Source organism: Geotrypetes seraphini, chromosome 5, assembly GCF_902459505.1.
Source record: "Geotrypetes seraphini chromosome 5, aGeoSer1.1, whole genome shotgun sequence".
NCBI lineage: Eukaryota > Metazoa > Chordata > Amphibia > Gymnophiona > Dermophiidae > Geotrypetes > Geotrypetes seraphini.
In genome coordinates, this window is record NC_047088.1 from 169,545,763 (window position 1) to 169,572,046 (window position 26,284).

The window sequence follows — 26,284 nt, forward strand, 5'->3', positions numbered from 1 at the left end:
AAATTAGTATCAATTAACTCGTAAGTATTTTCCCTATCTGTCCTGGCAGGTTTACAATCTAAGTATGGTACCTGGGTCAACAGAGGGTTAAGTAACTCGCCCAGGGTCACAAGGAATGGTGCTGGGATCAAGCCTGCAACCTCAGGGAGCTGAGGTAGCAGCTCTAAGCACTAGACCACTGCCAGTATTGTATAACCTACCTATGCAATTTTATATGCTAAGCATGGAAATGTGCATGCAAAATTATAAAATTAGGACGATTAAGGGCATCTAAGTCAGGCTGTATAAAACAGGTAAATATTTTCTTGCCGATTTGGATCCTGCTGGGGTACATGTGACCTGCATTCATCACTATTGGCAACATAATGCTGGGCCTGATTAACCTTTGCTCTGACCCACTATGGCACTAAGGCCCAGAATCTATAAATGGCGCCGGTGTCAGTGGCCACCTTAAAAATGGATGCTGATCGCATGCAGCTTCAGGACAGGTAGGCGCCAGAAATATAGGCCAGAGTTCTTAAGGCCTTTCACATGAATTGTGCTTATGGAGGCGTTTTACGATGCCATGTGTTAGCCTTGATTACAGTGACTTTAGGTGTCATAAAGTGTCTCCATAGGTGCGATGGAGTGCTGGTTTTATGGGTGCAGGTAGGCGCCTACATTTTTGTTTTAAGTTGCTTTTAAAATTTTTTAATGGTGTTTTCAACTTAAGTTAGATGCCAGAAGCGCCTAACTTAAGGTGCCATTCATAGAGTATGGGCCACAGTTTTCATAAACTATGTATAGCACCAGTGAAGATGTATGTGACACTTATAAATTATAAATTGGTGGTTGTGGGTAAATAAATAACATACATACAGAACTACTCCACTTATCAAGCTGAGAGTCTTATTTTAACGGAAGAAAAAGCCTCAGGTCTATTCTGGTAGAGCATAAATGCTCAAACCACCACCATCCATATCATTGGCATGAAAAAACTTCCGTATAGCATGACTAATTGCCACTATGATAATTTTTGTGTGGGACTGAGATATTGAACAGCAATACTGATAACTGTGTTGAAAAATTTAAGTGGCATCTTGTTTGTAGCCAACGTTTCATGGTACTTAGCCATTTCTTCAGGGCTCTTAGACTCCCACTATCTTTGCACAGTTTGGGTATTTGCTCACTCAATCTCACCAGTGTCCTGCTCTCATGGCATCTCAGTGTTTCTTAAAGGGAGAAGAGCCAATCACACCCCTCCATGTCATTACTATGGGGAGTGTTGGCCTTTCCTCATTGGCTATCCAGCTCAGCTGTTGCAATCCCGAGTTGGACCGTGGTAAAATAAGACTCAGCCTGATAAGTGGAATAGTTCTGTATGCATGTTGTGGATGTGACACTACATTCAAAACACAAGGCCATTTTATACACTGGTATATACAAATAAATGGTTTATCACGAAGTCATATAAATAACTTGTGTACCTGCCTGTAACTAATCCTGAGCTTGGTTTTGGAAAAAAAGGGAAACCACAATTTCTCTATCTTTTTAAGCTATACCATAGAGCAGTGTCTCTCAAACTGTGTGCCAGGGCACAGTGGTGTGCCCCAAAGAGATTCCGGGTGTGCCATGAGAGTTCCAGAATTTTACTTTATTTTAAAAAATTCCCTTCATAAGTATACACTAGAATAGATTGCATATACATCACATACGCAAGAGTCTAGCAATGTTATGAGCATCTGTGTGCATAAGGATACAACTGCCCAGACAAACATCATTCTTTGATGTGATTGGTCCTTGAAAACTTTTTATTGAGCAAAAAGGCAATCAAGGCTTTGTTACCGTTTGGATCTTCTTATCTTTGCAAACTTGGATTTTAAGTTCTGACAGAAATTACATATATATATAAAAAGAGAACAATTGCAAATGATGGATGATGAAATGCATGTTTACTTGTCGACTATCAAGCCACGTTTTGAGTTAATTTGTATTCAAAAACAAGCACATCCATCACATTGATTAGCAACTCTATTCTATCTACTTTAGTTTCACCACTGTTACAATTACTCATAAATAACTTAAAGAACTTTCAATAAATATCTCTCAAATTAAATTTTTTGTTGGCTTTGCAATTTTATAATTTTAGTTATAATGTGCCACAAAAACATTTGCTCCCTTTAGTGTGCCAGAGCTAAAAAAGTTTGAGAGACAATGCCATAGAGGAAACAAAACTCCAAAGGCGATAACTCTTTATTATATTTTAAGCAAATACACATCATGCTTCTTACAAATCATGCCTTGATTTTGCATCATTAATTCACTCCTTCCGTGAGGCAGAAGTTTATGTTAATATATGTACTTGATGTCATATTATCAGTCTTAACTATTCTGTTTCCTATTTCTAGGTTTTCCAGTTGGAAGTGAAGGAACAATGTGCTAAAACATTGTGGGCATTGGCAGGACAAAAACTGAAGCAACAGAAATACATGGCAGAACAGATTGGTTATAACTCTATTGTTGATATGCTTTTGATACCATCTGATATAATGCAATATATTGGTAGGCTGCTTTTATAGTTTCTATCTTTGTATATTTACTACTACTACTACTATTATTTATCATTTCTTTAGCACTGAAAGACCTGCATAGTACTATACATTTAACATGCAATAGACAGTCAGTCCCTGCACAGAAGAGCTTACAATCTAATTTGGACAGACAAGACATTTAGAAATATGTATTTAGGATAAATATTTAGAAATATACTGCTGTAGAAACGTTGGAGAAATGATCTATAGATGTCTTGCAGTCTTTCAATTTTATTTATTTATATAAGAATGCATTATTTTTCTTTCTGGGTTTTGTTTTGAAGGTGGCCAAGCAGTGATAGCTCTAAGCAAGGACAGCAAACACCATCAAGACAAAATATGTGAGGAGAATGGCATCGCTCCTCTGGTTCGACTCTTGCGAAGTTCCAAAATATCAGTGAAAACTCTCCTGTGTATCATCAGAGCTTTAGGAACCATCTGTGTTGGTCTGTAAAAATTTGTATTGTACTTATCAAGTAATGCAGGAATGGTTTGTACTGGGACAGTGGTCTCAAACTTGCGGCCTGGGGGCCACATGCAGCCCGCCAGGTACTATTTTGAAGCCCTCGGTATGTTTATCATAATCACAAAAGCAAAATAAAACAGTTTCTTGATCATATGTCCTTTTAGCACCAGTGGGGTGCCGCAAGGCTCGGTGCTTAGACCCATGCTCTTCAACATCTTTATAAATGATCTGGACATTGGTATGACGAGTAAGCTGACTAAATTTGCGGACGTACAAAGTTGTTCAGAGTAGTGAAGACACAGGGGGATTGCGAAGATCTGCAACATGACATAATCAAGCTTGAGAAATGGGCATCGACATGGCAAATGAGGTTCAACGTGGATAAGTGTAAAGTGATGCATGTCGGTAACAAAAATCTCATGCACGAATACAGGATGACCGGGGCGGTACTTGGAGAGACCTCCCAGACTTGGGAGTTCTGATCGACAAGTCGATGAAGCCGTCCACGTAATGCACTGGTCCAGCACTGGTTGCCGTACATGAAGGACACAGTACTACTGGAAAGGGTCCAGAGAAGAGTGACTAAAATGGTTAAGGGGCTGGAGGAGTTGCCGTACAGTAAGAGATTGAAGAAACTGGGCCTCTCCTCCCTTGAAAAGAGGAGACTGAGAGGGGACATGATCGAAACATTCAAAATACTGAAGGGAATAGACTTAGTAGATAAAGACAGATTGTTTACCCTCTCGAAGATAGGGAGAACGAGAGGGCACTTTCTAAAGTTGAAAAGGGATAGATTCCGTACAAACGTAAGGAAGTTCTTCACCCAGAGAGTGGTAGAAAACTGGAATGCTCTTCCGGAGTCTGTTATAGGGGAAAACACCCTCCAGGGATTCAAGACAAAGTTGGATAAGTTCCTGCTAAATTGGAACGTATCAGGTGAGGCTGGACTCATTTAGTGCACTGGTCTTTGACCTGGGGGCCACCACTGGGCATGATGGACCACTAGTCTGACCCAGCAGCGGCAATTCTTATGTTCTAATTACAATGTTATTATTAAGACTTAGCCAAAAGGAAAGATTTATAAACTATAAAGAGTTTTACCTCATGCAAAATTGTCATTTCTTTAATAAGACATTAACTATTTTTTCTGAGGCCTTCCAAGTACCTAGAAATCCAAAATGTGGCCCTGAAAAGGGTTTGAGTTTGAGACCACTGGACAAGAAGTATATATACTGTGTATACTTGTATATATATACTGTGTATACTTGTAAACCATATAGTAAAACTTGAATAAAATGATTCAAGGTTTAAATACTGTAGCTCGGTAAGGGGGAAGTTATTAACATGGGCTACCATTAAAGACTGGTTATTTTACCACATCAGGCTATTTTAGCATTTTATGTAATGAGACCCTATGCTAAAATATATGACTTGTGGTAAAATAACCCATCTTAATAGTAACCATGCTGATAACTTCTCCCCTAAATTATGATAAATTAATCAGTGCAAACAGACTGTCAGGTTTAGTTTATTCAGATTCTGTTATATTCTGGTGTAGCTTAAAAAGACATAGAAGTAATTAAACTCTGGAATTCATTGCTGGAGAATGCTGTGATATCAGATAGCTTAGCAGGGTTTAAAAAAGGTTTGGATGGTTTCTTAAAATAGTAGTCCATAGGCCATTATTGAGATGGCTTGGGGAAATCTACAAAGCAGAAGAAGGACACTGAGGAACTGATGTCCGAGATGCTGGGATTTATGAGTTAATGCTTAGATTATAGATCCACACACATTGGCAGGAAGTAGGTCAGAAAAATGAGAATAATGTGAAAAGGCTAGGACACAGAGGGAAGAGGAAAGGCAAGACAGTGATCAGGAAATTCAGGAAAGCGATGAAAATAGTAGGGGTTTGAGCCAAAAGAAGTACGAGAAGAGTATATATTGCCTTAATGTATATAGTCTGGAGGAGAGGGACAGAGGTGATATGATACAGACATTTAAATATTTGAAGAGTATATATTGCCTTAATGTATATAGTCTGGAGGAGAGGGACAGAGGTGATATGATACAGACATTTAAATATTTGAAAGGTTTTAATATAGGACCAAATATTTTCCAAAGAAGGGAAATTGGTAAAACTAGAGGACATAGGTTGAGGTTGAGGAGTGGTAGATTTAGGAGTAATGTTAGGAAATTCTTTTTTCACATAGAGGGTGGCAGATGCCTGGAATGCTCTCCTGAGGGAGGTAGTAGAAAGGAAAATGGTAACAGAATTCAAAAAAGCATGGGATGAACACAGAGAATCTCATACTAGAATATGAATGGGCAAACTTTCACAGTCTGAATCTCGCAAAGGAGATGGTTTGGATAGGCTCAAGTGAACTTCAATGGCAACTCCATTAGTTGGAATCTAAGGACAGACTTCTAAATTCTGTGACCCAGAAGAAATAAAGAAAAAAGACAATTTAATCATGAAATTGTAATGCGTATAATTAAAGATCAGACTGGTTGGACTGTTCAGGTCTTTATCTGCTGATACTATGATTCTCCTGATCTACATGAAGATAGATGTGTTTATGAAAGTTAAATCTGATATATAAAGTAAAAGCATGATAGAATCAACCCGGCCATAATTTGCATAAAGAAATCATCTATTGATATTACAGAGATAAATCAGGTTCATTACTGTGCTACAGAAGCTCAGAATTTTATCAAGTGCGCAAGATGAGAAGGAGAAAGAAGATGGTCCCTTTTTGGGAAAAGTATTGAAGGAAGACCAAAATCAAAACATGCAGAAATGTCCCAAATAAATGAGTGCCTCAAAGGATGAAGATCAAAGATGATGAGAAGTACCCAAAACATCAAGATGAAACATGCTGCATTAACAGAAAATAGCAGTAGAAACGCAAAAGCTGCAGCGTTATGAAAAAAACAGATATGAGAGGTATCAAAATGCGAGAATCCAAAACAGATTTTTTGGAAATGGAGAAGAAAAATAGGGCAATGTCAGTACCACCATCTAAAGCTGAAAACAGAAATGTATATGACGATCCTATATAGCACAACTGAGAAGCAGAATGACTACCTAATATACAGGAGAACTTGGAGAATGCAAACATCAAAATGATGATGTCACTTGAATAACAGTAAAACAGGCTAAAGATGTCCTAGACTGAAAGAACCCTGGCTCAGATGGAATGTCCAACTTTAGGCTCAAATTGTTAACTTTTCTCCACATCAATTGACAGCCTGACCTAACATCACAATAGCTAATAACAGAAAAAGCACTTCTTCTAAAAGGAGAGCAAATCAATGGCCCCCCAAAACAACAGACCGATAGCGTGCCTGTCTAGAATCCACAAGGTATTCGCTGCAGTTGATGCTGATAGAATATCATCCAGCTCTTCTCCAAGGCATGGTCTACTTCCTGCAGAACCCTCAACAGAATACTTTTAAATCTCCCTTCCACTAAAAATCTGCAATACACACGTGTTTTCTACTCCATGCTCACCTTTCTAGGTGTAAAAACTTGGAATGACCGTACTGAAATGACCAGGATGGAATCTAACCACACCAAATTCTGGAAGAAACTGAAAACTCATCTATTTGACACCTAATCACTTGTATCTTCTTCTCCTCCTGTATCTTCCTGCCCTCTATTGTCCTCCCTACCCTCTTTTAATCCCTTCCTCTGTAATGTCGCCAAGAGCTTGTATAGGTATGTGCGACGCACAAATGGAATAAATAAAATAAATAAATAAATATACAGTACAATCAAGACAATAGAAAAGGCAATAAGAGGAGAGCATATGAATACAAAATAGCTAATGCTGAATAAAGCCATCATCATCATCAATATAGGAAACATCTCAACATAGGAAACATTTGAAAATATCCCACACTTTGGATAAGAAATGTATAGAATAAGTCATGAATTGTGGGGTCTTGTGTGGACCAGTTTGATGGCTCCCATCCAGTATGACATACCTCAACATGTTGCCCCCTCCCTACCCCCAGCTTATACTCAATTTTCATGAAACTGAGCATGAGCAAGGGAGACCTGACTTCCTTTGCATGCTTAGTTTTCATGCATGCGCAAAAAATGAGCAAGCATGGAGAGGGGGGGGGCAACACGGCTTTGGATCTTGGAAAGCACTGCCAAATTCCATGGTGCGGGTGCAAGACTGTTTCTGCGGGGGAGGGGGAAGCCCTTGGAGCACAGGGCCCTGTGTGGCCACCCCTGCATAAGGCCAACCCTGAGTATATTATGTTCACTATAACAATGTGGTAAACTACATCTGAAGTTTGCAGTGGACAATTTGCTATTTCTAATGTCAGTATCCAGTAAGGAATATTTTAGAAATATATTCTGTCACCAGTTTTGTTTTGTTTGGCACTAAATCCATTGAGTATACTTTGGACCTTAATCCTAAAGACACTTATGATCAACAGGTAATATTGCACCTACTGTGCAATGTTAAATGTGAATCACTACTTGTAGCTGTTCTCCTAAGTAGTAAAAAAAATTGTTATTGCTGGAAAAAAGAGCCCAGAATCTAAAACCCAAATAAAATGTATTCCTGAATACCAATTGCTAAATTATTTGAACCAATAATTTTTTTCACAAATATTAGGAGTTCCATTCATAAGACTTAGGGCTCCTTTTACTAAGCTGCGCTAGCGGTTTTAGCACGCGCTAACCCCACGCTACACCAAAAATACTAATGCAAGCTCTATGGAGGCGATAGCGTGTAGCACACGCGGCAATGTAGTGCGCGCTAAAACCGCTAGCGCAGCTTAATAAAAGAAGCCCTTAATCTTGTGTCATATAAGAAATATAGGTACAGTGGTGCCTCGCATAAAGAACGCCTCGCACAGCGAACTTCATGTCATGATTCATACAACGAACTTCGTTTCACACAACGATCGCTGCCGATGTATTGCATCCTTCCGCGCAGGCACTGCAGGCAGTCGTTAGTCACTGCGCTTAACGCGTTTCACATAACGAACTTTTCGCATAACAAACTTGCTCCTGGAATGAATTAAGTTTGTTGTGTGAGGCACCACTGTACTGCTTTTTACAGACTATAGTTTGATGAGACTTTGTACCTACTTTTTGTAACAAGAATTTTCATGAAAAGAATATTGACTCTGTACATTCTTACAGGTGTGGCTCATACAAACAATCCCACCACTCAAGAAAAAATAGCAGAGGAAGGTGGTTTACCAACTCTCATGCAGTTATTTAGAACTCATAACTCTCTTGAAATAAAGGTATGAAGTGATAACATTTTTTTGTTATTCTGTATCTATGTGAACTTAATTAAGTCCATACTAAATCCTTAGTCTTCACTCACAGTCTTTAAAGGCTGCAAATGATCAGGTTTTTAGGATATCCAAAATGAATATGCATTACTATATCTTACACTTTAACTTTGTTGCTGTGAGTTGTAAGTAGGGTTCAGACAGAGATATTATGAAAGGAAAAAAAAGATATATCTTGGGGGGCCTCTGAAGACTGTAATCAGACTTTAATCCAGACCCTTCTCCTCGACCCCACACCCCACATCAGATTATTTATTCATTCATTTTTCTATACCGCTCTCCCAGGGGAGCTCAAAACGGTTTACATGAATTTATTCAGGTACTTAAGCATTTTCCATGTCTCTCCCAGCAGGCTCACGATCTATCTAATGTACCTGGGGCAATGGGGTGATTAAGTGACTTGCCCAGGGTCACAAGGAGCAGCATGGGTTTGAAACCACAACCTCAGGGTGCTTCTACTGCTCCAGCACCTGTAGCCAGTGTGTTAGAGAGAAGAAAAGCCATATGAGTTGGAAAAGATTGTGAAAGGGTGCTGGGATTAGCTGTTTCTATACTTAGGGCAAATATTCAGACTTATATCATACTTTTTAAATTTAATTTTGACCTTGTTTTAGTTGGGAGGGATGAAGATTGCATAGAGCAATGCGAAGGGCAAATAGGAAGGCCAGCAAGGCAGTGGCATAAAATTCTGTACCAGTTCCACTTGTTCTGTTTATCGGTAGTACACTTCCGTATTTGCAGTTTCGATTATTCACGGTTTTTAGCTTGCTGTCTCCTTCCCCCTCCCCCACCCCATTATAATAACTTTATTCTTATATACCGCCAACAATCTTGCGACTTCTAGGCGGTTTACAATAAAGAGAAACTGTAAATACAATAAAGAGAAACTGTACATACAGCGAGTTAAAAGGTATAGCATTGTACATCTGGTAATTCCAACATTAATAATATTAACAGCAGTTTGTGTGCTGCAAGGCCAGGAAGTGCCATGCTGCTTACACAAGATTAGAAATATTCCTTGTATTGAATGGAGTGTTCATGGTTAGTGATTAGGGTTGGGGTTTACAATTTACAGGTTTGGGTATGTGGTGGTATTATGAGGGGGGCTGGTGTTCTGGTTCGTTATTTAGGTGTTTCAAGAACAGGTAGGTTTTTAGGTATTTCCTAAATTCGCCATAGTTGTCAGCTTGCATAGAGAAATCGCTGATTCCAAGCGTTTACAGAGAATATCGCTGATTCCTAGCACTTTCTTCACCGTGTTTTGCCTCTCCTTCAGTAACAGGCCAGGTCTTCCACCATGTTATTCATGGTTTCACCATATTCTTGATGGTTTTTAATAGAAAACAGCAAATAACATATGAAAAAGTTATTTGCGGTTCTGTTAATCCCCTATCACAGCGAATACAGAGGGAGAAGTGTACGAGTAGTTGTATTGGTTCTAGGGCCACAGTTGTTATACATCCTGTTTTTAAGTAGGATTCTTATTTAAAACATAGGAATTAGTATTATTTTTCTGTGGTAGATTTGCTACATGTATACTGAGTTTGAATTTTCAGATTTTGTGTTATTTCACAATGTGCCTCTTAGTGGAGCGATTCCTTTCTCTATTACTGAGATGACATGAAAATCAGAATTTTGGGGGGGTAGGGTAATATCCATGGAGAAAACATGCTAGGTATGATCTGCACCTATTGTTGTTGGTGGGGGGGGGGGGGGAGATAGAGTTTCTATGGATGCAGAGCATGCTTACACAGTATAAAAGAACTGACATACGTACTTTACCAGACCAAAGATCCATGAGGGTCATGTATGTGTGTGGGTCCAGATTGAAAAAAGATTGAGAACCACTGCTCTAGAAGTTCTTCCCCACTTCCTTACCACTCCCTCTCTAGAATATGTTCCTTTTTTCTCACCTCCTGAAGATATTTCCCCCTTCTCACTCCCTTCCTTTAGTCTCTTTCCTCCTTTTTACCCTTTTCTTCCTTCTAGATACTATCCCCTCTTTTTCAACCTGTTGTTTCCAGGCTATTATTCCTTCTTCTTCTCCCTTCCTTTGCTTTTTCTTCCCATCTCCTGGTCTGAGCAGAACTGTATTGGTTCCCCCTCTCTAACCCAGTAACAGGAGAAACATTTAACTGGATGTAATCTGCTGCAGGCCCAAATCTCTTATTCTGAGATTTAACTGTGCAACATCAGATTACATCTGATAAAATGCTTTTCCTACTGCTGATTGGGGAGGTGAATCAGAGAAGGCAGTGCCACTTGCAAAAGGAAGAGTGCTCTGATGTTCTTGCCATATGATGCCCTGGGAGCTGCCCAGTTTGGCTGTTTTCCTTCCCTCCATGTCCAAATACTAGGTTGATTCAGTGTGTTCCTTTGCTCAGCCAATTCAGCTGGCCATAGGATTCCCATTGTAGTTAGAATTTTCAACATTTGGTAACTCATATTACAAATCTGAGCTAGCTTCTGTGATGTGAGAAAACCCTATAAAAAGGTTCGCATCCCTTTAAGCTTATAAAAAAAACTGAGTATTGATCTTACCAAGTTCTGGAGTTTTCCTTCTCTGGATGTAGTAAAACCAGAAACAGAGATGGTGTTGCTTGCTATTAACTGGAGACAAGCAGAGTATTGCGAAAAAAATGCGTTTTTTGCGATATTCTGCTTGTCTCCAGTTAATCTCGGCTACAGGGGCTTACTCACACTGATGTACATGAAACAAGGGGGAAGTGGGGGAAGGCAAATTTGTAAATACATCGAGATAAAAATTAAAATAAAGGGAGGTTCATGGAGGGTCGCTAAATTTGCATGCACTGTGGAGGGGAAGGCCATTTTGAAGAGGCGGGCCTGCTTTTGTAAACAAGGCAAGAGGGCAGGGGGTTGTCAGAGGCACAGGGGCATCATCGGGGGCCCAACGGCAGTGGCAGGAGGGAGTTGGCATCTCTACCGCTGCCGGGGAGGGGGGTATGGGAGGGGGTTTTGCTAAACAGCAGCGGTGGGAGGGAGTGGGCATCCCGCTGCCGGGGGGGGGGGCGTCAGAGGTGGGAGCTTAACAGCAACAGCGGGAGAGAGTGGACATCCCTTCCACTGTCGGGGGGGGGGGGGGGGGGGGGGGGGGAGTTGCTTGACAGCAGCAAAAGTTTCTGACCAGAAAGTAAGACTATGACAGCTCAGACCTGCCAGAAAATTTTGCTTACAAATGTAGGACAGTGAAGTTAGGGAATCACCTATTAATAATAGAAAATTGCCCAGAGTGCTCGTTTAATATTTTTTTGATTTGATTTCTTATAATGACCCTGTTGTAATACATTTGCATGGCAGAGTCGGAGACTGCTAGGATGCTCGGAAAAAGTCACAGATGGGTCAAACACTGGTTGGCAGGCAGAAGACAGAGGGTTGGAGTGAAGGGTCACTACTCGGGCTGGAGGAAGGTCACGAGCGGAGTTCCGCAGGGGTCTGTACTGGGACCGCTGCTGTTTAATGTATTTATTAATGACCTGGAAACGGGGATGAAATGTGAAGTTATAAAATTTGCGGATGACACTAAACTCTGTAGAAGGGTTAGAACTACGGAAGAGTGTGAGGACCTACAAAGGGACCTAAACAAACTGGAGGAGTGGGCGAATAAATGGCAGATGAACTTCAATGTAGGGAAATGTAAGGTCATGCATATAGGGAGAAAGAACCCGATGTTCAGCTACCAAATGGGGGGGATTAGTATTAGAGAGAAGTAACCTTGAAAGAGATTTGGGTGTACTGGTGGATACAACAATGAAGTCAACGGCACAATGTGCAGCAGCCGCGAAGAAGACAAACAGAATGTTGGGCATTATTAAGAAGGGTATTACGACCAGAACAAAAGAAGTCATCCTGCCGTTATATCGGGCAATGGTGCGCCCGCACCTGGAGTACTGTGTTCAGTATTGGTCACCGTACCTTAAGAAGGATATGGCAACACTTGAGAGGGTCCAGAGGAGAGCGACACGAATGATTAAGGGCATGGAAAACCTCTCATACACTGAAACATTGGAGAGACTGGGGCTCTTCTCCCTGGAAAAGCGGAGACTCAGAGGAGATATGATAGAGACCTACAAGATCATAAAGGGCATAGAGAAAGTAGAGAGGGACAGATTCTTCAAACTTTCAAAACATATAAGAACAAGAGGGCATTCGGAAAAATTGGAAGGAGACAGATTCAAAACAAATGCTAGGAAGTTTTTCTTTACCCAGCGTGTGGTGGACACCTGGAATGCACTTCCAGAGGACGTAATAGGACAGAGTACGGTACTGGATTTCAAGAAAGGATTGGACGATTTCCTGCTGGAAAAAGGGATAGAGGGGTATAGATAGGGAGCTACTGCGCAGGTCCTGGACTTGTTGGGCCGCCACGTGAGCGGACTGCTGGGCACGATGGACCTCGGGTCTGACCCAGTGGAGGCATTGCTTATGTTCTTAAACCATTTTGATAATCTGCTGCTAAAATACATGAACGCTAAACAGGCTGGAACTAGTGTAGCGACCAAGTTAAAGTTTTAAGACTCTTCCCCTGAGTTTGGGACCAGTCAGCTGAGGAAGGGATTCAAGTCCCTGCAGAGCTCTGAAAAGGTTGCTTCCAACACAGAGTATACAGATCACATAGTTGTGAGGTTTCTCCCCCAAGTAAAAATTTATCCACCATTAGAGCACTCAAGGAACTGCATAGAAGAACTGAAATGTTACCAAATTTCACTAAATTAGATAGCACAACCCCTGCAGATTGTTTTACATGTTATGTCTATTTTTTTTCTCTGCCCCTTTTGGCTGCTAACTTGGTAATTTGGCCTAGGACAGCATTAGTATTAGTGCTACAAGGCTAAAATCTGATGAATCTCAAAAAAGTATAAAAACTGATAACTATTTTGTACCGGAAAAATTGTGCAATACTAACAAATGATTGATGACTTCCATAAACATGTGATTCTTTCTAGAAGATGTTCGTTGAAACACACAGAACTGAAAAGTTAGCTTAATGAAGGAATAAATGTGTCATAAATATATCCCTCACTCTTATAATACTTTAAAAATTAGCATGTTATTCTCAGGTACTAAGTAGCAGCATTAGAAATCATCTTGTCATGATAACTGCATATATCATATTTCTTAACTGAATGATGTCTCTGGTATTAATAAACAACAACAATTTATTATTTCTATAGCGCTACCAGGCACATTCAGCGCTATACATTTGATATGCAAGAGACAGTCTCTGCTCAAAAGAGCTTACAATCTAATTATGACAGGCACACAGAACAATAGGTTATCTTAAATTAATAAAGAAACACTAATCACCAATTTTCTCATTCTGTCTTGGATACTATTACATTAAAAGAGGTCCTTCAGTCATCACTGTGAGAAAAAAATGTTTTTAAAATTATAGCCAGTATAAAAATGTAAAAGTGCATGGCAATAAATTAAAAACCACTACTCACAAAAAGAACAGGGTGGGACCTGGAGTTAACTTGCACAAATAGGGAATGAGAGCAGATGTACATTGAAACTCCAAGCGACTGTACTAGGCTGATCCCTTGACTACTCTTTCATATTATTTAAGATACATTTATTGTAGGTTGAAACAGCATGTACCCTGGCTTGTGTTGTCTTAATGAACCGTCATCTACAAACTGATTTACTCAACAATGAAGGCTTTGATTACATGGATGTCCTTGAACTTCTTCAATCACCTGAAAAGGTAATGTAATGTAATGTAATGTAATGTAATGTAATTTATTTCTTATATACCGCTACATCCGTTAGGTTCTAAGCGGTTTACAGAAAATATACATTAAGATTAGAAATAAGAAAGGTACTTGAAAATTTCCCTTACTGTCCCGAAGGCTCACAATCTAACTAAAGTACCTGGAGGGTAATGTCATTATAAAAATAAAAGCAATAAACTACTGAACTAAATCTCAGTATGGGTTCCTTTTCTCAAGCCGCGCTAGCGGGGTTAATGCGCGCGACTTTTCATCACACGTTAACCCCTGCGCTGGCCAAAAACTACTGCCTGCTCAAGAGGAGGCGGTAGCGGCTAGTGCGGTCGGCGGTTTCGTACGCGCTATTACACGCATTAAACCACTAGCAGGGCTTGATAAAAGGAGCCCTATATCTCTACAGTGTACTTGAATGAGAATATATATGCATACTTTCTAAAACCTTTTTTTAGATACATGATTATATTAACTTATTAGTCATCAAATAATGTATAAGTGTAATATCAATTAAGGAATCAATGGACTTTCACATATTTATTTAGCATCTAGATTACAGGTATACCCACGAGGAATTTGATAACCCTAATTTAAATCTCTGGCTGTGAGCTTGCAGTGTTCATTTATAAAGAACTTGTAGAAAAAAAAGTCCTAGGGGGGTATACATTTAGTTAATGAAATGAGCACTGGCTATAAATCACAAAATGATAAAATTGCTTGTGATTAAAAATAATGAGGTAGTTGTCTTACATTGGACAGCCAGCTTTATCTTCTCCCTCGTGGATCTTCTCCCCACCCTGTCCCTAGAAAATCTTGACTTCTTTAGAATGAGCTTGTCCGAGGCATGACCACAGTAGCAGCATCAGCAACATACCTTAAGAAGATGAGAATAAATTGTGCAGCCCATGATGAGAGAAGAGATATCCCTCAGAGAGGGCAGATTTGGCCTAAACCAGTAGTCTCCAACACGTAGCCCCTGAAATCCTCCATTGTGGCCCTGGGTAAAATGGGTTGGCTGAAATGCTGTTCAAATGATATAAATGCGTTAATTTCAATTTTACCCCTTGATATAGTAACTGCAAACAAGTGTGTTACTCAAGTGTCTCATTTATGGAATTCGCTACTGTTGACAATCCAAAATAAAGTGGAGTTTTAAAATATATCCTTGAAGTGCTATAAAATCAATATTAGTATTACTTTTTAATGTTTAATATTCAGTGTGAACAAGCAGGTCAGAGCAGTTTACAAAATTAGTATGTGTAAGCTTAAAATCTTTTGGTAGCCCTCAGAGATTTCTCATATTTATAATGCGGCCGTTTACATGAAAAAAGTTGGAGACCACTGGTCTGAATGGTTAGATGTTTAATTCAAGAGCCCCCCAAAGCTGATTTTTGCCCTGGCAAATCAGCTGCTGACCCAAAGAAGGAAGGGATGGGGGTGAGAGAACCAGTGTCATTGTTATCCACAGAGCTCTGTCTATTCTTCCTCACCCCCCTATGCATTGTCTTCCAGTCTGGACTGGAGGAGAACTGGTAAACAGCACTTCGTACCTGCTGTTTCTTTCTCTGCAGTAAGAATCACATAGAACCCCATTTGTGGGAGTTTTAAAAAGTTTTTATAGTGGGATGGGATGGGGGGGGGGGAGACCCAAGATGCTTATTTGCCTAGGGAACAACAAAGAGTTAATCCTGCCCTGGTTACATGGTAGCAGTTTGAGCCTGCTTTCTCACATGAGAAATCTAAAAACTTTGGTAACCTTCAGCCTCATTTCTTATTAAGATAAATACCCCCAGGCTAATACTTACCCGACTCATTGACATCACATTGACCTTGAACCATCCCTCAACAGCCCAGGAAACACAAACTCAAGATGCCCCTTTTCCCTCTTTCTGTACTGACTCCTTTCTTTCCCTTTTTCCTGATCATAAACACCATGAAACACGTCACCACTCATTCCAGAATCCAGATGGAAAATAGCTGAGCCCCAAGTCACTCCTCTGTCCAGCTATGGCAAGTCAGTTGTTCTTTTCAAGTTATACATGTTGTAGACACTTTTAATAGATCATCTCTCATATACAGAACAAATATATTAGTAGTGATAAAAGGTTTTATGCATTCTGCCTAATATGGTCCCTGAAGTATAGATGAAGCAATATTATGTTTGCTGATATACATTTTGTTAGTATCACTTATTGATTTTGGCAGCAGTTCCCAAACTGTGTGCAGCGATACCCCAGGGCGCCGCAGCAAACTCACAGGGTGCCACAGCATATTTTCCCCACCTTCCTCCTGCCACAACCCAAACCACTGCTGCTGCTTTTCTAGATGGGCAGCAGCAGTGGAAAACAAGCTACATCCACTTCCAGGCCAGGCTCTGAATGGCTGATCTCTTGTCCCCCCCCCCCCTGTCATTTCCTGGGGCACAGTTAGCAGCCGTGTATATGAAGAGGAGAGTGTGGTGCAGTGGTTAAAGCTACAGCCTCAGCACCCTGAGGTTGTGGGTTCAAATCCTGCACTGCTCCTTGTGACCCTGGGCAAGTCACTTAATCCTCCACTGCACTAGGTACATTAGATAGATTGTGAGCCCACCGAGAGAGATAGGGAAAATGCTTGAGTCCCTGTATGTAAAACTGCTTTGAATGTGATTGTGTAACTACAAAAAGGCAGTATACAAGTCCCTATCCTTTATCCCCTTAAGAGTCTGGCCCAGTGGTGGCTGCAGCTTGCTTTGCCACTGCTGCTGGCCTACAGAAGCAGCAGCTGCAGGGGGAGGAAGGGACAAAGAGGAGTTAGAGGGAGCTTAGGCTGGATGGAAGAAGGGAGAAAGAGAGGGCAAGAATCTGGGTGGAAGGAGGATAGAGTCTAGTGGCTAGATGGAAGTGAGGGGAGAGAAGGAGGGCAGACACTGGATGGAAGGAGAAGAGCAGGAGGGCAGACCCTGGATGGAAGGGGAAAAAGAAGGGCACATACTGGATGGAAAGGGGAAAGAGGAGGGTATCCATGGAAATATTGGTGTTGGTGGCTGAAGCACGCCAATGATTTGTTCATTGCGCAGACAGCATGGAACTCATACCTTGGGCAGTGTACCTCTTCAGTGGGCAGGGCTTGGGCACCCCTGCTAGCAAAAGTAGAATTTAACGCCATCAGGTGGTGGTGGGAGGAACCTGAGAGGAAATGTGTAGTCTTAAGGGCACCATGACCCGAGGAATGTTTAGGAACCACTAGATCACAGGAATGTTGCCTGTATGGGCAAATCTGCTACAAATTTGAGAATACTGTAGATGTTACAAAATGTTGCTATATGTTTCCTGATTGCCGGCTCCAATCTAAAAATAGTTGCTATAACCTTCAGCAGCAGTCTTATCACACTGCCACTGAAGGTCTTGGCAATCATTATGATGGTACAAATAGGTAGGAGCAACTGGAGATTGCTCCTGACCCAATTAGATCATTAGAACACTAGAGTTTAAAGTAAGTCAGGGGTGGGGTCCTCCTGTTGTTGGGGGTGGGAGGAGAAAGGGAGAGACAGAGGCATGAACACAGCTCTTCCATAGAGAGGGGGTGGGATACAGCCCAAAGTTTCAATTTCAGCCAACAATGCACCAGCATATTTTGGCTGAAACCGAAAAGAGGCCAAATATGGATTGTGGGCCAGTTTCAGTGCAGGAACTGAACCCAAAATTCAGTCAGCTTCTAAATTTTGAGTATATTGGGAGGAAAACTTCATCTGGGTAATTCAAAATTTCCTTGAAAATTTTTTTCAACATCTCCTTAGGTATTATCATAGAACTTTAGAAAAATTTATAAATTACAATTAAAGCCCCTCAAGTGATCTTCCACGTGCAAATTCTGTGTAGGAGATAGCTATTATCTTTAATCAAGGTAGCATTTTCTGCATGTAAGCTTTCTACTCATCTTTCTAAAACATGCAAACACTGACCCTGAGTCTTAATATCTTGATCTTGCTGCTGTAATTTGAAAGATTTCAGCTGAGACCAGGGTGTTCTCCAATCATGAAATTATTGCCCAAATTTCTCCCAAAGAAATGCTGGTTGAAACTGTAGGCCTGGCTGAAGATCAAATTTAACTGGGACTCTCGAACTGCTAAACTAAATATATAAACAATAGAAGTTTTCATGGCACCTGATATTAATCCTTCTTCAGGATCTAGAACCTGGAACCAGCACATGCAGTAGTGACTGGGGATTGCTGCTGCCTGCCCTACCCTAGACCACCAGGGTATCCATCAGGTAGGCCCAGGAGGGCCTACGAGGAGGTAGAGGATCCTTGCGAGGGAAGTGGATATGCTTGGGGGGGGGGGGTGAGTCCTCTTTAGAGAATCATGTGAAAGGGGGCTAGATGTTCTGGGGAAGAGGTTTGGGGCAATGGACAACTTGCATAGGATCCATTTATAGCTTGCTACAGTCCTGGGTAAAATGGGTTGAAAATCTAATATTTTCTGATGAAACACAGAGGCAAAATCTTCAATCACTAATGTAGATATTGCAGACTGAGCTTGAAATAAATTAGTAATCTGTCAAATAATCTAGAAAATTAGTATCTTGCTTAATCAATTTGGAATAATAGGTTTTCTTAGCCAGACTTTACAAATATTTTAAAAGTCCTTTGAGAAGGGGAAAGAAATAAAGAATTTTGCCTGAACCCTCCATGGTATTCCTCAACTCTTCCCTGCAGAATGGGAAAGCTGCCCTCAACTGCAAACTCATTTTACATACCTCCCTTCACTGTACTTCCCATGCCTTCCCTGCAGACCCACATTTCCTCTACACTGTGCACCACCCTTCTGAATGCAGACATTTTCCCTCTACTGTATCCCACACACACACACAATCTGTGCAGATGCCATGCCACCCCCCCCTGTACCTTCACTGCTCACCTCAAACATCTTCTCTTCCAATTGTACTACCACAGTCAGAATCCTTCTCAAAGAAAAAGCTTAGTAGCTAAAACTCCAGCAAGCACACCAGAGAAAAGCCCAGGTTGGGAAACCCAGCGCTATGCTTCGTATGTAAAGAGAGGTCTTTAATGTCCAACACATACCACCTCAACCTCTCCCTTCCACACAGGACTTCTTAAAGGAAATTCACAAATCCTCCCTAAAACCAGTGGTAGCATCAGAAAACAGGAAATTAGACAGACCAGAGTGAGAGATAGAAATTCCTTTTAAATGAATGTAATTATTACATTGTACCAGTTTGAGCACATTCATTAACCTGGAAAATACAAATCTCCAACAACATTTAGTATTATGACTTCTAATATTTCAGGAAGTTTGTTTACGAGGAGGATATGCTTTAGCTCTCTTTGGCTATAATAACACCCTGCAACAATTCTTGATACTGGAGACTGGTGGCATTAAGCTATCCACGTTTGAACCTTTTCTGCAGTCAGAAGATGAAGGTGACAAGGCAAGAGCTGCATTTCAGGTACTGAAACAGCACTCATTCATATACAAAAGGTTTAAAGACTGGGTTTGATCAACAGCATCAAGTCATTATAAATAGGCTGAATCAGGCTTGGTATTAAATTCTTATTCTATTGTACTGTACATACTGGAGGTACACATATTCAGTCCTCAAGGGCCACAAACAGGTCCAATATTCCTTATGAATATGCAAGAGAAATGTGCACACAATTGAGGTAGTATGCATGCAGATCTATCCCATGCATATTTGTTAGGAGTATCCTGAAAATATGACCTGTTTGCAGTCCTCAAGGACCACATTTATGTATTCCTGATGTTTTATGTTTTATTTAAAAACTTGATATACCTTATCGGATCATGGCAGTTTACAGTTTCAAAAAAAAAAAAACAAGTTTAAAAGAAGTAAAGGGACTCCATTAAAATAATAGGAAAAACCTAACAAAAATATCCAGAAAGATAGACATTCAACCAAAAATCCATTCATACTCCTATTACTTGTTAACATTTTTTTTCCCCCCAAATATATTTTATTGAATTTTGAATAAGTGAAACATACAAAAATGCAAGGTGTACAACACAGAAAAGCAGGTACCAAAACACATCCCAACTTCACCTCGTATCAGGTCTGCCCCCCCCCTCCCCCCATCCCACTCCACCCCCAATCCCAAGGCTATTCAATAGAAAGCACAAAGTCCAATCCAGTGCTATCCCAGCAAACAAACTCAAACATTCAATAAATGGCTACGTGCCCTAGGCGTTAAAGTTTCCCAAAAAGGTGTCCAGCAAAGACTAAATAACCGTCCCTGTGCAGAGTCCAAGGAAGGAAAACAGAGCCTCTCCATGGAAGCTTGGTGAATCATCAATGTTCTCCAACGTGAAAGTGTCGGGGAATCTGTTGAAATCCAGCACAGCAAGATTGCTTTCTTCCCCAGTAACACCGCTCTTGACAGAAAGCTGCGAAATCCCTTCGGAGCAGACAAGAGAACATGATCCAACGCAAACAGCATCACCGGATCCAGGATAAAGTTGTAATTCCACATAGTTTGAATATGTATATTAAGCTGATGCCAAAATGCAGTAATCCGAATACAAGACCAGAACTGGTGCCCCAAGGTAGATGGTGAATGATGACACTTGAGACATTGGTCAGACATACACATTTTAGCTCGAAACTGATATGCGGTTGACCTATAGAGCCTGTGTAAAAATTTGTAATTAAGTTCAAACAATATAACATTATGAGTCACACGAGCTGTCCGAAAAGTCCCCCTGCGAATCATAGTTGCAGTCACCGCACAAGGGAGATCCTGAGACCATCGTAAAGCAATTGAATCATAATCTGGTTCCCCCAATTGTTCCTGAAGGTGGCGATGATGAAATCTCAAGGGGATTTGTGCCTGAGCCGATAAGCTCAACGCTTCAGAGAGGGACTCCATGCAGCGATCAGTGAGGGATACTCTCGGCAAAGTGGTCACATAGGAAGATAATTGGAGGTAAGAAAGCCAGTCAGTGGGCCTCCATCCATTATCGCGTTGTAGTTCCTCAAACGTTTTTAAGGAACCGGATGTGTGGACCAGTTGAAAGATATATTGATTAGATCGCAAATTCCACACCCCAGTGGACACCAGGTCCAGTCCCGCTGAGAATGCACCGTTGCCCCTCAAAGGTAAGTAAGGAGTCACCTGATACTGGATCCGAAGTTGATGACATAGCAATTTCCAGAGGCGTCGCAAAGGCAGTAAGAAAAGATCCCGTGCTGAGGAGGTCTTTCTTGGCAAATGAGGAACATGAAGCAAGTAACTAAAGTGGTAAGGGTCACAAAGTAACAATTCATGATTGGTGGCCGAGAAATGTCCAGTGCCTCTAAACCAGTCATTCAAATGTCTCAACTGACACGCCTGAGACAGTAACCGAAGATTACGGAGTCCAAAACCTCCCCGGTCCCGAGGGCATGCCAAATGAGACAAGGATAACCGAGCCCTCTTCCCATTCCACAAAAACTTTTGTAAACATTTCCCCAGCAATTTATCATGGCGAGCAGAGAGTAAAACTGGTATCATTTGAAATATATAAAGCCACTGTGGTACAAGCACCATGTTATACAATGCTATTTTACCCAGTAAAGAGAGTGGATAGAACCTCCAATTCTCCAATTTCTGAATCATTGTAAGAACCAGAGGGTCTATATTAAGAGCATACAGTTGAGACGGATCAGATGAAATAACAATACCCAAATAGGTAAGATGGCCCGTCGCCCACACCAATGGAAATGTACCCCTCCACTGCATCTGCACCTCCGGGGACAGGGGCAGTACCATTGATTTTGATTTATTCAACAGCATACCTGAGTACATACTAAATTCATCTAACAGTTCCAACGCCCTAGGAAGAGAAGTTGTAGGGGATCCTAATGTTAATAAAAGATCATCTGCATATGCCAATACTCGTAGTTGAGAATCCCCCTCTGGCATGCCCTGTAGTACATCATCACGGATTATTGTACGCAATAAGGGGTCCAGATACAATAAGAAAAGCAGTGGGGAAAGTGGGCTGCCCTGACGTGTTCCACGCTCAATCTGAAATACAGGAGATCGGGTACCATTTACCAAAATACAAGCGGTAGGATCATTATAAAGTAATTGAAGCATGTCAAAAAATCACTCAGTAAAACCCATGTAAGTCAGCACACTAAACAAGTATTTCCAGTTGACCTGGTAAAAAGCCTTAGCTGCATCTAAACCCACCAGTATCCCAGGAGCACCAGAATCCCTAGTACGCTGTAATGCAGTAAGCAATCTGCGAACATTAAGGACTGAGTGACGGTTTCAGCAAAGCCTTTGATACAGTTCCTCATAAGAGGCTGTTGAACAAACTTGAAGGGCTGAAGTTAGGACCCAAAGTGGTGAACTGGGTCAGAAACTGGCTGTCGGACAGACGCCAGAGGGTGGTGGTTAATGGAAGTTGCTCGAAGGAAGGAAAGGTGACTAGTGGAGTCCCTCAGGGTTCAGTGCTGGGGCCAATCCTGTTCAATATGTATGTAAGTGACATTGCTGAAGGGTTAGAAGGAAAAGTGTGCCTTTTTGCAGATGATACCAAGATTTGTAACAGAGTAGACACCGAAGAGGGTGTGGAAAATATGAAAAAGGATCTGCAAAAGTTAGAGGAATGGTCTAATGCCTGGCAACTAAAATTCAATGCAAAGAAATGCAGAGTAATGCATTTGGGGATTAATAATAGGAAGGAACCGTATATGCTGGGAGGAGAGAAGCTGATATGCACGAACGGGGAGAGGGACCTTGGGGTGATAGTGTCCGAAGATCTAAAGGCGAAAAAACAGTGTGACAAGGCAGTGGCTGCTGCCAGAAGGATTCTGGGCTGTATAAAGAGAGGCGTAGTCAGTAGAAGGAAGAAGGTGTTGATGCCCCTGTACAGGTCATTGGTGAGGCCCCACTTGGAGTATTGTGTTCAGTTTTGGAGACCGTATCTGGCGAAAGACGTAAGAAGACTTGAGGCGGTCCAGAGGAGGGCGACGAAAATGATAGGAGGCTTGCGCCAGAAGACGTATGAGGAGAGACTGGAAGCCCTGAATATGTATACCCTAGAGGAAAGGAGAGACAGGGGAGATATGATTCAGACGTTCAAATACTTAAAGGGTATTAACGTAGAACAAAATCTTTTCCAGAGAAAGGAAAATGGTAAAACCAGAGGACATAATTTGAGGTTGAGGGGTGGTAGATTCAGGGGCAATGTTAGGAAATTCTACTTTACGGAGAGGGTGGTGGATGCCTGGAATGCGCTCCCGAGAGAGGTGGTGGAGAGTAAAACTGTGACTGAGTTCAAAGAAGCGTGGGATGAACACAGAAGATTTAGAATCAGAAAATAATATTAAAGATTGAACTAGGCCAGTTACTGGGCAGACTTGTACGGTCTGTGTCTGTGCATGGCCGTTTGGAGGAGGATGGGCAGGGGAGGGCTTCAATGGCTGGGAGGGTGTAGATGGGCTGGAGTAAGTCTTAACAGAGATTTCGGCAGTTGGAACCCAAGCACAGTACCGGGTAAAGCTTTGGATTCTCGCCCAGAAATAGCTAAGAAGATAAAAAATAAAAAATAATTTAAATTGAATCAGATTGGGCAGACTGGATGGACCATTCGGGTCTTTATCTGCCGTCATCTACTATGTTACTATGTTACTAAAACCCACTTGTTCGGACACTATCAATTTCGGCAACAGGGTAGATAGTCGATTAGCCAATATTTTATCTAATATTTTGATATCCACATTAATTAATGAGATAGGTCAATAGGATTCAATGTCCGTGTCTAATTTGCTCGGTTTAGGAATTAAAGTAATAAATGCCTGGTTAGCAGATCCACCCTCCAGGGCCGCATTATAGTATGCCTCCAGAGGACCACAAAGGGCAGGAAAAAGAAGTTTATAAAACTCTGGGGAAAAGCCATCTGGGCAAGGTGACGTGCCTCTTTTAAGCTGCTTGACCGCTACCTGCAGCTCTTTACCCTGAATGGGACGATTCAAAAATAATCTATCCGGGGACGACAATCTAGGAACCCCTGCATCCATCAAATAATCCTCCACCTCAGGTCCTCCCCGGCCATCCCTAGCGGCATAAAATTCTCTATAATGCTGTAGAAAGCCTTCCACAATGTCAGGGGTATTTGTTAATTCCTTCCCCGAACTGAGTAATATTTGGGAAATATGACGATTAGAACGATGTGGTTTGGTCAAATTGGCCAACAGACGCCCCGCTCTATTCCCAAATCGGTAAAATTTAAATCGACAATAGTGAAAGTAATGCTGGGTACGTTCGTGTAATAAAGTGTTCAAAGCAGTCTGTGCTGACGTCATGGCTTCCTGTGTCTGCGGGGAAGGGTGTGCAATATGAGCACGTTTGGAACGTTTGTATTTACTTGTTAACATTTTTAAGGTATAACCAAGACTAATAGTACAATGTTTTCCCTCATTTCTTGGAGATTTATGCTGATTTACCCTCCAATCATCCTTCAATCTTCAAACACTATCTTAAAAAGAAAGTTTTTAATAGTCTTAAAATGTTTATGATTTATTTCTGCTCTAATTTCCTTGGGTAGTGCATTCCAAGTGAAAGACTTAAGGTAAAATTGAGTCTTGCCTGTTAATTTCCTTTCCTTGAATCCCGCTAGACCAGCTCAAATGCTTGGGCTTATGCCTCCTTGCCAGCAGATGGTGGAGACAGAATACACAGTTTTGCAGTGAAATTGTCACTGCCTCTAAGGGGCTATGTCTCCAGGACACTTTACATTAATTCTAACAAAGCCAGCAACTGAGGCAACCAGAGAATAATAACATTTTCAAACCCCTTCCTCCCAAGCTTTCATCATCCTCTCCATGAAAAAATATTTTCTGAGATTACTTCTAAATCTGTACCCTTTTACCTTCATCCTATACCCCCTCATTCCAGAGTTTCAATTGAATGAGACTCACCTCATGCTGCTTAGAAATCTTAAAAAATTTCTAAAAATGAAGTGGAATCAATGACGATTGCCCCAGCAAAGGTTATATTACCTGGCTGGTACTCTGATGATTCCTAAAGACTGACTGATCATCTATAGGTTGCCTTAAAGTTTGCACTTTATTTTGATGTATGTATTTAAACATTTTTATCATTTCTCCCCTCTCCCGCCTTTCCTCCAAAGTATGCCTATTGAGATCTTAAAATCTGTCCCTATACGCCTTATGACGATGACCACCTACCATTTTAGTAGCCTTCCTTTGGACCTACTCCATCCTGTTTATATCTTTTTGGTCCCTTGTATTCTGAAGACTAATTCAAAACTGCTTAAAAGTTATTTATATTTTTTGGACTAATTTATGCAATAAATATTCATGCAAAACGTGGAATTTGATATAGAATCTTTCTATAACTCTAATTTAATCTGAAATTTATGAGTCACACTATACCTAAATAACTTCAAGATGACTTACAGTACAATTTAAAGAGAGACAATTTCGTACTGTACAAGGATGCTGCAGCAGATGTATTACAAAACAGGTTGCGAAGCGGTACAATACATAAGAACATAAGAAAAGCCACTGCTGGGTCAGACCAGTGGTCCATCGCACCCAGCAGTCCGCTCCCGCAGCGTTCCCCAGGTCAAAGACCAGTGCCCTAACCGAGACTAGCCCTACTTGCATTCGTTCTGATTCAGCAGGAATTTGTTCAACCTTGTCTTGAATCCCTGGAGAGTGTTTTCCCTTATAACAGACTCCGGAAGAGCATTCCAGTTCTCTACCACTCTCTGGGTTAAGAAGAACTTCCTTACGTTTGTACGGAATCTATCCCCTTTTAACTTTAAAGAGTGTCCTCTCGTTCTCTCCACCTTGGAGAGGATGAACAACCTGTCTCTATCTACTAAGTCTATTCCCTTCATTATCTTGAACGTTTCAATCATGTCCCCTCTCAGTCTCCTCTTTTCAAGGAGATGAACTAGTACTATTTATAGGGTGATGCTACGAGGTAGAAGAAGGAGGTTACTTATAGTCCAATGTCATGTGGCTAACTGTGGACATAGTGTCATAATGGTTGTAAGGTGTGTCGTAGGCTCAAGGGACAGTTTTCTGTGGTGGATATGTTGTCGAAAAGATAAGTCTTTAGTTTCTTTGTATCATGTATCATCTACAGAAGAATTTCTAGGTAGGTTTCAGCAAACACCAGAAATTTCTATTAATTAGAAACCT

General features: G+C 41.1%; 1 protein-coding gene across 1 annotated transcript in view; it reads left to right on the forward strand.

Annotated features, from left to right (window-relative positions):
* The window catches only part of ANKAR (ankyrin and armadillo repeat containing), a 158,617-nt gene that overhangs the window by 109,624 nt on the left and 22,709 nt on the right, over positions 1–26,284 (forward strand). Inside the window, exons 14-18 of the mRNA XM_033944111.1 lie at positions 2,388–2,541; positions 2,855–3,016; positions 8,204–8,310; positions 13,964–14,086; positions 19,394–19,552. Of these exons, the coding sequence (XP_033800002.1) occupies positions 2,388–2,541; positions 2,855–3,016; positions 8,204–8,310; positions 13,964–14,086; positions 19,394–19,552 (705 nt within the window). The remainder of the gene's footprint in view (positions 1–2,387; positions 2,542–2,854; positions 3,017–8,203; positions 8,311–13,963; positions 14,087–19,393; positions 19,553–26,284) is intronic.